Source organism: Triturus cristatus, chromosome 11 (assembly GCF_964204655.1).
Source record: "Triturus cristatus chromosome 11, aTriCri1.1, whole genome shotgun sequence".
In the NCBI taxonomy this organism is placed as follows: Eukaryota; Metazoa; Chordata; class Amphibia; order Caudata; family Salamandridae; genus Triturus; species Triturus cristatus.
The window spans coordinates 1065890752-1065903796 of NC_140594.1; the positions used below are offsets into that span (position 1 = coordinate 1065890752).

The following is a 13045-nucleotide window of genomic DNA, read 5'->3' on the forward strand; positions in this document are numbered from 1 at the left end:
TTACAAAACTGGATGAATTTTGGGAATTTTGTGCAACAAAGCCTTTCAGCAGTGCTTCCGGCATGGGAGCGATATTACGTTCCCTAACCCATTGTCACAAGAGCATCGAGGGCATGATCTCCACTACATGCTGTAAACCAAAGGTTTCTTTTTCCTACCCAATCTTTACTTTTACATTTGTTCCGTTAGAATAAAAGGCTTCCTCCTCAAACCTCAGATTTTATTACACTAGTGCCAATGATGGAATTTCACTGCGAGCTAGCTTTCATGGCCTACGAACTAGCAAAATTGTATTGTCTTCATAATTTCTTGAAGTCTGTGCTTTACAATTATACATCCTATATAATCCACATTAGCGTATCAATGGTAGTGAGAACCAATAACCTTTTCCTTGAATCTACTTCGCCTCACTCCTGATGTCTGCAAGTACGACAGTGACTAGGAGTGGTTAGCCATTTTTTGTGCACTTAGTACAATCTAGCAACAATAACAAATAATAGCGTATACACAATGTTGTTTTAGGAGCACAGAAACCATGCATTTAATGTTAAACACTTTCTACTTGCTTTTCATAAGAATTGTTCTTACATTTGCATACACTGTAGATAAATTATGTAGTTTCTCTGTACTGAAGAATATTTTACTTCTGTACAACACAAAGCTATTTCTATTTCAAAAATGTCTATTTAGCTTAAACTACTGCAACAAAAGTTAATTTGCAGATAAAATCAAAAGCCTGGGACTTTAATAGAGCAAATGCAGTACATCAATTAAAGAACACGTTTTACAATATAAATGGAAAGCACATCCAACGTCCGCTTTACACTGAGACTAAACCTCTGTACACTGCAACATTTTTACAATGCAACATAAGTAGATTTGTTATATAATATCCACACACAAAGTAAAATGTCAGTTTTACATTTGGTAAAGCACTAAACTATATCCAGTCACTGCTATTGATCTGTACATAAAGAAGGCTTTCTGGACACTTAGCATTCAATTTGTATGCAATGTGAATTGTGCCTCTAAATGCTAATGAAAAATTGGGTGAGTGGAGGGAGAACCAAGACACTAGTCTTGAAAATGGGGCTGTGCAAGGATGGCTTAATATATGAGAGTGACAACATTAAAATAACGTGTGTTCATATGTCCTGCAAATACAGTACAATTGATTGATTTAATACTTTGGAAATCAGTCGTTTGAACGTTTGTGTGTAGAATGTGCTTTTCAATTTGAAATCTGTGTGTGCATTTAAAACTTTTACTACCCACAGTGCTCACCTATTGTCAGGCTGTGCGAAAACTTGCAGTGAATGCCGAATCGTGAGGAAGTTAAATGGAAAAAAAAGAGTGGAAGCTGATGCTGCTTGTGTACCCAAGTTTCTCCTTTCATATAGTCCCAGATTACAACAGAATCATGACATATCTGCGGGACATTGTAGGTCCAAAAAAAACAAAATTTGATTTGAAATGAAGTTGCAGCTGACTTAAGACACAAATGGGAGAAGAGCACAATACCTATTCCTGGCAAATATATTTACACAAGCAAAGTTTAAGCTCTTAAAAAAAATAAAAAATTGGGAAGAAAAATAGTCTTGAATTTTTGAGTTACACAATGAAGAGAGGCAAGGTCATTTTACTATCTAGTTTCCAACATCAGAATAAAATTAGCATAGTAGAGGCTGAAGCAGTAGACTGAGAGAAGTGACACTACTGCCAGTCCTGAAAGATCTTGGTTCATCATGCTTTAAGTTGTCAAAAACATGGAGAGAACAACATGCTCCACAAAGAGATAAGGAGTTGAAAAGTAAGCACAATAGTCTTATTTGATCTCTTCTGTTTAACAGGAAAACCAATGTAATGCTGCTATTGGCCAAATGTATCTTGCATGTGAAATTCCCCTGAAGGAAATTTGATCTTGATGGCACTTAGGGGATTAAAAAAAAAAAAGGCACAAGCTTTACAATAACAGTGTTCCGTGGAGCACTGCACCAAACACACAATGCCCTTTAATGTAACCTCTTGTCAAGCTGAAGATTTTCCCCATTACAGAAGCAATAGACACCTGCCACTACAACAAAAAATTAGTTGAAATCCGGATTCTGGTCTATATTGTCCATGACTAAAAGAAACCTGAAACATTGATCAAAAGCGCACGCTAACCTAGTAATATTTCTCATTTTCAGTAGCAAGAAAAGTGACATTTGTGACACGGATGGTCTAATTATTTTTGAAGGCTACCAATAATGCAAACTTTAGGGGATGATGGAATGCGTCTTGTTGCTTAAGTTTATATTATTAAAAAAATTCTTATATACTTTTCATCCACAAATATTCATATTCTAATAAGAATTCACCATTGCCAAAAGACTAACACCTTAGGAATATGTTGCTAATAGGGCATTTTCTTTCTACTGTCAGTCTTTTACCTTCTCGAAAGACTCACATAAAAAGATCATTCTGTCCAGGATAGGAGCGCTAACGGTTTTGTTAACAGGAGTGTGCAGCTTTTTCATTGTCTATTTTCATCATAGTTACCAATCCATGCAGACTTGTCGAAAGAAAAAACAATCTCTAATTCTCATCCGTTTTAGAAGCTTGCTTGTCCACATTAGATGCACTTTCATTATGGCAACTATAGAGAAACGAGGGCGGACATCTATTAATTGATAAGGTAAGCCAAACATGGAAACTGGGCCTTGGATGCTAACTGCACGAGTTTGCTACCCTGCTATAAGTTAAGAGCTTGCCATTAAGCACTGGAACATCAGTTTTCTTGATGACACCGAAAGGGACTAAATAGTACACATAGCAGCTTAGTGGAGGCACCACACACAAAGCTTTCATTGCTCTTAAACTTCCTCTTCGGAGCTTTTCTTCAAGACAGTATTATGAACTACACATTCAAAATATACTCAAGCAAAATGGTTGAGCAGAAACCTTGAATTACTGACTTTCACAAATCATCCAATTGTCTTTAAAAATAAAATCTTGCCTAGCATACCATCACCTTTTGAAAGAAAACACTTTTCTACTACAAGTACCAAAGTTAGCCATTTTAGATGCATTATTAAAGCAGGCACATGACTAAGAATTTATTATTTAACAATGTATGCACAAAATGTGAGAGGAATCATAAGTTAACGATATTGTAGCTTGCCCTGTGATTTTTCAGACAGTACAGCATGACAATGAAAGTTTTGTTTTTAGTTGGAAGCTTAATGCCAACACATGCCACTTTGAGGAGGGAAGGTATATATATACCAGTATATACTTAAAACTGTTTCAGGGCTTCTCATGAGTCTGAAGGTGGCTTTTCAGTTCATCGTCCGAGCTAAATCTCAATAAGCATTCATTACATTTGTAAGGTAAATTTGCGGCATGCCTGAAATCTAAGTGAGTTTTCAGATCTTCGATCTGTCCAGTAGAGTACTCGCAGTACTGACATAAAAAGACCCCTTCAGACAGATGAAGGTTCAAATGCTTGGTGTACTCTAGCATACCAGAGAAACCTTTACCACAATCATCACAAACATGGGGGAAAAACCGTGTATGCTCAATGGCAACATGTCTGTTAACATTAGCATGAAGTCTACTTCTAAAGCCACACACTTGGCAGACAAAAAAGTTATTGGATTTATCAAATGTAATCTTATTCAAGAGGCTAAACTGTCCATTCTCTGAATTATTGTAGGTATCGCTTAGCTCTATTAATTTACAAGCATGCTCGTTAACCACGTGGCTGTGCAAGTCTTCTGGGTCATTGGTTTCATGCTCACAAAACTGACACAAGTACTGTTCGTCGCAGCTGTGCTCCTGGAAGTGTAGATACAACTCACTGCTTGTGCAGAATTGTAGATCACACTGCTCACACCAGTAAAGAAAGTCATTGAAATGAACGTCTGCCACATGTTGACTCAAATTCTCAAAGACTGAAGTCTTGAAATCACAATATTTGCAGCTGTATGGATCTTCCTCGTGTACTTTTGCGTGTTCAAGGAGTAAATCATCAGTGGAAAAGCTCTGTTTGCACACTTTGCAAACATTGGATTCTTCACACTTGTGCTTCAGGATCATGTGCTGCTTTAAGTCAGAAAAGTACTTGCTGTTAAACTCGCACTGTTCACATTTGAACATGCCAAAGTTGTTGGCCCTCAACAGAGGCCATTTTTGTGGTAGAGTAATGTTGGAGGTCTGACTTTTCTCAACCATATTGTCACAGCTGCTATTTGGAGAGGTTTGGTCATCATCGTCTTCTAACAAGTCTTCCTCATCATCTTCTTGAATGGGAGATGCAACTTCTTCATCTTCTCCAATCGTTACTTCTGCTGGCATCATCTCTGGACTAAGTGGATTGTCGAAAGTAATAGAGTCGCACAGCTCTTCACAAGGTCCATTACTGCATGGTTCATCTAATAAAGAAAGTAATAAAAAAAGGTTTAAAGAACAAATAAGAATTGATCCTTTGTACTTTCCAGAAACAAGTTTATTTTGCTAAATTTTTATTTATGTTTTTATTTTAAGTGTTCCACAATACATTTAGGTATTATACATTCACTTGTAAAACCACTAAAAGTGTGAAAAGCACCACTAGCACAAGTCAAGATATGCAGTGAAACAGACATCAGATATCTATCAAAACCTTTTATTACACTTTAATTTAACATACACTATTAAGTGACAGAAGATATTAAATCAATTGCTACTTCAAAGTCTCATACGCGAGGACAAAGCTACCACTTAACAAAATGTTATAAACATGCTGATGCAATGAAAAACCCATATATACATACACACACATACATAATATATATATATATATATACACATATATATATATATATATATATATTATCTACTGGCGGTCGCCAGTAGATAGTTATAGTTAGGACTGAGTTCCCATAGGAAATCTGAAAAATCTATTTTGAATAACTTTGGCGCCGGTTGACGAATCCTCGCGAAATTTTCAAAACTAATGGGGCGCTCCGCTCCTACTCTGAAAGTCTCGGGGTGATTCGTCAAGCGGGGGCTGAGAAAAAAGGGGGGTCCCAAAACGAGTTTTCCCCATGCATTTTCCCATAGGACCTTTAGTCGAAGGTACAGCCCGAACGGCTGAACAGAATTACTTGAAATTTGGCAAATGGGTAGTTCTCAGGTCAGGGATGTGCCTTTTGCATATATGGTGTTCAGTAGTTCCCGAGAAAATTGCAGTTAAAAGTACATAAATATCTATATGCGAGCACCGTGCGCGAGCGTAACTCTGATTGGTGGTTAGATGTCAGTCAACATTCGAATCGGTCGAAATCAGGAAGTGTCGGACGCCATTTTGTGTGTGGCAGTGAAAAAGGAAGGTGGAGAACGTGAAAAGGGGGCAGGGTAGAGAGTTCCTGACCCCCTAGACTTTGTCAGGGGGTCCCTGAAGGACCCCGAAGGGTGAAAAAAACATTTTATTTTTTTTCAAAAAATTGCGGGGTGCGCGCACCGTGAAAAACCCTTAAAAAAATAAATAAATAACGAGCCATTCCATATTACAGGATACAGTCAATCTATAACTATATACATAAGTAGTTTATTGTAAAATAAATATATAAAAAATATAATACATACATAAATTAGCATTTAAAAAAACCTTACAAATTCACTAAAAACACCATAGGCTTCACACACGTTACAGTTAGAAATTAGCATTTAAAAAACCTTGCAAATTCACTTAAAAAACCATAGGTTTCACACACGTTATAGTTAGGAATTAGCATTTAAAAAACCTTGCAAATTCACTGAAAAAACCATAGGTTTCACACATGTTATAGTTAGCTGGACATTTCACTCGTAAAAAACCATTGAAATTCCCCCGTTATAGTTAGTTCAGCTAAATATAACTCGCGCGACCGCAATCCACTGCTGATGACGTCACATATTACATCACTGATGACATCATCCAGTGAATATGTGTCTTTCTGAAAAATAAATATTTTTTATATGTATATCTAAAGGTTAATGGAAGAATAAATGGGTAAACAGGGTCTAAATGCATGTTTTTTTTGCAAAATTAATTGTATAACTGACTTATTAACAGTATCTTAGTGAATACAGTGATGTAATATGTGACGTCATCAGCAGTGGATTGCGGTCGCGCGAGTTATATTTAGCTGAACTAACTATAACAGGGGAATTTCAATGGTTTTTTACGAGTGAAATGTCCAGCTAACTATAACGTGTGAAACCTATGGTTTTGTCAGTGAATATATATATATATATATATATATATATATATATATATACACACACACACACACACACACACACACACACACACACATATAAATAAAGAGTTCATTGCGATGGCAAGAAGAGTCTAATGTAAAGAGACATCAACTTGAGCACTTAGAATTAACTGCAATGATGCATGTAAAATGTTGTCAATGGTAGATCTTGTAGTACATAGTTTAGAATCAGCTTGGAGTTCACAAGTTACTCAGATTAAGTCAGGAAAATTCCGACTGTGAAGAGGGGTATCCTATGTATACTGAGATCTTGCCAATTAGTCAATCAGGTTTAAGGGATTATTAACAGCATATTTCGCAAGGCAGGTTAGTTAGTATGCTGGGGCTTCCATGCTGCATCTGCTGGAGCAACACTAAGTTAGTTATCAACAACTGTGTAGGAAACTGGGTTTTTGTTACAGTAACCCACATACACTTTTAGACTGTATTTGATGAAACTTTGACTGATGTGTACTGAGTTCCTGCTAACCAGACCCCCAGTACCAGTGTTCTTTACCAAAACTGTACAACCGTTACCCCAATTGACAATGGATTCAGCACCCTCTGTAATTCCCTAGTACATGGTACGCCTGGTACCTAGGGCCTCAGGTACTAAAGAGGGTCCCCCAAGGGATGCAGCACAAACTGTGCCAACTTAAGGGACCCCTCACCAAACTCACAGGCTGAGCAGACAAAAATAGAAACATGACATGCCGTGTGCCATGTCCCCCAACACTGCATGTGGTACTTGTAAGTCACCCCTACAACAGGCTTTACAGCCCTATGGCAAGGTGCTTGGTATTATAGATGAAGACATACCTGCATGAGGAGATATGGCCCTGTGCTGATCAGTTCTATTACTGTCAGTGGAAGTGGACAGGGAAGCCATTTTAGAACATGTGCTGGACACTGGTGAAAACTAGTTCTCCAGCTACATGATGGCTTCACTGAAAATAGGGATATTTGGTATCAAACTTCTTGTAGTGATAAACCCACACCGATTACAGTGTTGGATTTACCAATGCATGCACACAGAAAGCACCTTAGAGGTGGAACCTGAAAACCTACCAGCCTCTGGTTTGCTCCCCGACTGGTTTCTGCCAGCCTGCCACCTAAGAAACTGTTCGGACCTCCTAGAATGAGAGCCTTTTGCTCTCAGGAGACCCAGGACAACAGCCTGTCGGGGTAAAGGGTGTCACACCCCTACCACAGGATGACCTGTTGATTATCCTTCCTAGGCCAGCAAGCTTCAAATAGCTGCAGCCTTTAAAATGTGAATCTTGCTGCCCTCACAGAAGAGGAAGTCGACCCCCTTAGTCCAGAGCCCTTTGGCACCTGGACAAGGGGGGAAATTAGCTAGTTGGGACAGCGTGCCCCCAGACTAGTAACACCCCTAAGGTAGGCTAAAATGAGGTGTACACAACTTTTCAGAAGTAGCCATCTTTGTCATGGTATACTTCGGAATTCTGGGACAGGGTTATTCCCACTTCCCACGAATGTGGTCATACAGGGGGCATAGTGACCCCAAGGGTCAGTAACCCATTGGCTACTACCCTACACTCACCTAAATGCAGTATTAAGGGAAGCCCCTGGCACCAAATCCTGATGACCTGAAAAAAGACAGACAAGAAGGGTCGCACAGCAAGAACAGAAGACCCAGCAGCTGACTTGGCATTAAACCTTCCAGCCTGCAGACTTCACCTATTGCACCAAAAGTCTACTTGTCCTGCAGCTGCTGAGTTCACAACACCCGGGAGACCTGCCCGCCTTCACCCAGGAACCAAGTCCATCGATTTTTTTCTATCCCCTGAATTTGAGAGCGTAAAAATGATGAAACAATCTGATTTAGGCTTCTTAAATTTTCGGAGTAGTTACTCAGTAACCCATTAAATTATGTGCTACGAAGAACTGCTCCCCATCCAGACTGGTGAATTGCACATTCTGCTGCTCCTTTGTGAATGATTACGTGCCTTCGCTGTGGTGGTATGGCTTCCTGGTCGCTATTTTTCTGCACAATACAAATGTCTTTTTAGAGGACTTTAGAAATATCTCGTCGAAAGACACCGAGTTAACACCTCTGTCCCTTTGTTATTTAGATGGTAATCTCTAGATGTGCAACCCAATCAGTTCTATTTTAAATTTCAGTATGTGCGTCTGCCATGTCTGCAATTACCTGGTTCTTGTCCTTTTGGATCATGCAAACTGAGCTTGCTAGCAATTACTACTCCGCTCTCCATGTACTCAAGTACTTGGTTAGCAATATCAGTTGTGATGCTTTTGATTTCTGAAACTATTAGAGGAAAGAAATGGGGTCCAGATCTCTGCAAGAGGATAGGTTTCCTTATCCACCATCATCTGAAAGCTTTCCCTCTATCCTCCAACTCAGTCCTACCCAAAACCTTCTAAGGCGGCTTCCCACCTCCGTGAGTGCACATGCTGGCATCCCTAAATGGCCATGAGGCTGGAAAAGATCCACAGAGCAGTCTGTTTAATGCCAGAGTGAGAGGATAAACTCTCCTTATTTTCAATTCTCAGCACTGCTCCATTGCCCCTCGGCCAGGTCTCCTCCGGTGCAACCTCTTTGCTCAGATCTTGCCATCAGATCTTGCCAGAGTGGAGCTAGGAAGGGTCTGAAGAAAGTAAACATTTAGATGTGGCAAGCTTGTCTTGGGAGGTTCACTTTCTAGCATCCACATGGCTAAGCAGTGCAAAACCACTTTGCTGGCAGTGCGGCTTCATCTGAGGAATGAGTGAACGGCCGCATACATGTGCCCCTCCAGCACAGCATGTCTGGTATACGTCCAGCACCCTGGAAATAGAAGTTATTGAATATTTGCACTTCAGCACTAGTCCATTTCACAAGCTGCTTAAGTGTAAAATGTCCATGGGTGCTACCTAGACTGGTCAGTGGGAGTGAGGGGTCATAAAGGGAGTTTGTGAGCTACAGTCTTGTATCTCCTCCAACATTTTAAGGCTGTCCAGAACAGTCTTGCCCCTGTATCCAGTGGTCTGGTTTTGCAAATCATTACTGCAATAAGTATTTCAATGATCAAGTCTACCTTGGTAATCCCACTTCACAGACCCGATTCCCCATGGCTCACTGCATCATCCATTGTAATTGGGTTGATAGACAATACTGTTCAAAATCTTAAGTATTTATGCCAGCCTCTTACTGGAAGTTTAAGTTGGGAAAGCGCTACCCACCATATGCTTCATCCCATAACAACCGAAATAGTAGAGCGTCCCGTTCCCTAAAGAAGGGTCTAGGGACCCACTATGGTATATTAGCAAAGTAATGTAGCAGGTGGGCGGGACTAACTATTTTGGGTAATAAGATTGTACCCTTGACCGAGGTAGGCATTGTGTTCCAGACTTCTACACAACCCTTACACGACTGAAATGCTGTTCCCAAATTCCCAAAGGATACATTTATATAGCAGATATAGACATGGTTTCCCATGCTATACCCTTAACATGTTAAGGTGAGTCATCAGCAGTGGCTGGTGCAAGTGGGAAGCTACATGTTTTTCCAAATAGATTGGAGCCAAGAATACAAACTAAATTTGTTAAGACTGTTGTTATTTGCGGTAGGTCTGTGCCACGGTTTTCGGTGTGAAGCAGGAGATCAGCAGCATAGAAGATTATTTTTCACCGTCTTCCTGTGTGATTCATATCAGTGTAGCCATTTTGAGATGTGTGGATGTCTTAGTCTGTTATGGTCATCCAATATTCATAGAATTTGAGTGATCCTCTAAAATGGAGGGATAATATTGTTTTGAATATTTAATAATGCTTCACGTTAATTTCTGATCTGCATGACAGGTGTGCTCCTTTGTTCGGATAATGAGCAATGTTAGCAGGCAACCGGTAACCTCCACCTCTGTACGAGTGCGCGTTCGGTATTCAATTTGCTGAAGGCGTCTTATACTCTACAATAATGTGGCACATCTTTCTTTGTCCTCTAATAGTCGGTTGATGTTTGTGGACATTCGCATCAAGTATTGTTTAAGTTATGAATTGTGTAAGCCAAAGTGTTTAATTCATGTTCCATAGTTCTTCTGACTCCCACCACTGCTCCGATACAGTGACCTATAACTATATTGAAAGCTCCCCATTTTACAAGAGCACTAGAAGCTGTGCCTTTTGTTTTGAGAAAAAACAATGTTGGATGAAAGTGCCTAGATCCTCTCTGAATACTATCTTTTAGCAAAGAGAATTACAAGCACCAAGTTGGTGTAGAATTGTATTGAATGTTCCAACATGTGATTGTTAATATGGGGTTATGATGAGTAATAGTTCTACCTAGGTATTCGGATTGTGTGATTTTGGTCTGAATTGAGGTGGGTCACAGCAACCTATCTAGTCTGACATGTCCGTTGTGACTGGGGAGTAGCGAGAGTAATCTCTGGTGGTCAGGTGCAGGAGCCTCCAGGCATCTATTAGATTTCAGTTTTGTGATCACTGTTCATGTCTGCGATCATTTTGTGCTGGTATCCCATACAATGGTACATCCAGGATGTAGTTACAATCAACACCAATTATTAGTGACACATCTGGCAATTGCACTAGTCAGAATATGTTTGACGAATTGTGGCTGGTCTGTACTTGAAGCATATAAGCTACCAAGTAAAATCTCAAATCGCCCATGGATTAACACTCATCTGCCATCTTTGTATATTTAAAGATTTATGACCATGGGTGGTACTCCATGTCTAATCCAGATTAAGGGACCTCTTGCGCAAGTTGGAAAAGTGAGGTGCATATATTCTACCCTTCAAGCTTCTCTGCAATCTTGTTGGTTCAGGGAAGATTTATCCAATATGCCGATGTGTGTTACGATTTTTTTAAATCGCCAAGTGTAACGGGACCTCTTGGCGTTAACTAGCTCCTAATCAAGGGTTCATGTGTTGCCTGTTCTTTCTATTATTTCACTATTGGTTGGTTCCTGTGTCCACTGAAGACTCATTAAGACCAGCTGGCAACACACCAGTCTACAAGACAGAAAAGCAACTGTGTCCTGTCCCAACTTCATGGTCAAAAATTAAAATGTACTGCTGTAAGCGAGTGAGAGGCCTGCGGGGCGAGTATCTGTGAACAAAAATGCTTTGTTTAAATTTTATTCGATATACTATCATGTACTTTAAACCTGCTTCATTAAGGCACTTTTTACACAGTTAATTCCCGCGTTTGCTTTTGAACTTTCTCTCTTTTCAGTTGTAGCTTGTTAAGTGTAGTCTCCGTCTGCTTACGAGTATCTAAAGACGTTCTTTGGTAATTTGTTAGGAGCTCAACATCTATTTGAACCGCGTCAATCTTGGTTTCAAGAGCTTCTTGCGAATCTGTGATCGAGGTAAGTATAATGTCCAGTTTTCCGCTCACCGTCGGGTAAGCTTTGTTTTGGGGTTTGTTCTCAGTAGACCTCGATTGAGATCTGTGTGTTCTACACTACAAATTCCTTCATCATTTAAAGTTTGCATATCCTTTCTGGTTTTTTTTCCCCCCGACTAGTTCTTCTAATGCCGTTGTTGTAGAGAATAGATAAATAGATAGAGGAGTTTCAACAGTATTGTTTTTCCCTATGAGCATTCAGGTGGCACTAACGTTTTTCCAATTGCTAGGGATGTATTGCTCACATACTAATTTAGTAATGCATTGTGTCCACAGTTAATTTGTTAGGTTGCCTTATTGCTGGTAGTTTGCCTCGGTGACCAACAATACCCCCGTCGTTTAACTTGAATTGCTCAGACTCTGCTATTAAGGACGTGTGGGTGTGTACAGGATTGTTTGGGAAGGATGCAGAGCATCTCTTATAGACCCGTCCCCCATCCTCTCTGGCCAGCTCAATATCCTATGCTCACTTGGATCATTTTTATGTTCAATACCTTGAGATCACTGAAGAATGGGATTTTGATAGCAAGATTACAGGAGGATTCTTGGCAGGTGCACAGGATAGATTATGTTACTTACCCTGTAAGCATCAATTCTTTGTGTGTAGAAATGCAGATTCACATGCTATGCATACTCCTGCCATCTAGTGTTGGGCCTGGACTTTGCAAGTTGTTTTTCTCAAGAAAGCTTTATGATCTGCGTCATGCACAGATTCTCCTCCCCCTCGAGGTATTGTGCATGCAAAGTATTTGTTTTTCAGGAAGTTTGGTTTTTGCCATGAAAGGAGTGAGGATATAGTCAGCTTCATATGCGTTCTTTTGTTAGACATGCTGCTTTGTAGGTATCTTGTCACCATATAATACCTGCCTGGGAGGGTGCATGTCAATCTACAGCACTACATGCTTTGAATAGATGCTTACAGGGCAAGTAACAATCTATTTGTAGCATGTGTTGGCTGCAGATACGCATGCTATGCTTAGACTTTAAAGCAGTACCCCTGCACGCGGTGGCTTAAGGCATGAGATTGTACAGTGGTTGGAAATGTTTGAAGGACAGTTTGTCCAACTAGAGCTTGTTGTCTTGATTGAACATCCACACAATAATTGTTTGTATGTGTGTTTGGGTTTATCCATGTTGCAGCTTTGCAAATATCATTGAGAGGCACATTTTCACCCCAAAACATTAAAGCCATTGTTGCTCCTTTTTATATTGTTGAATGAATTGGTGCATACGATAATCTTTTTGCATAAAATATGAATGCACTTAACAGTACATTTTGCTATACCAGCTATGGATAAAGCATCTCCTTTTGCTGGATTAGTAAAAGGAGACTAAAAGTTGGTTGGTTTTCCTGAAGGGCTTAGTATGTTCCACATAGTACATTAGTGTCC

General features: G+C 39.8%; 1 protein-coding gene across 1 annotated transcript in view; it reads right to left on the reverse strand.

Moving 5' to 3' along the window:
* Nucleotides 1-513: 513 nt before the first annotated feature.
* Nucleotides 514-13045, reverse strand: part of ZNF639 (zinc finger protein 639) — a 69960-nt gene continuing 57428 nt past the window's right edge. Inside the window, exon 4 of the mRNA XM_085635398.1 lies at nt 514-4415. Coding sequence (XP_085491524.1) covers nt 3289-4415 — 1127 coding nt within the window. The 3' untranslated portion in view covers nt 514-3288. The remainder of the gene's footprint in view (nt 4416-13045) is intronic.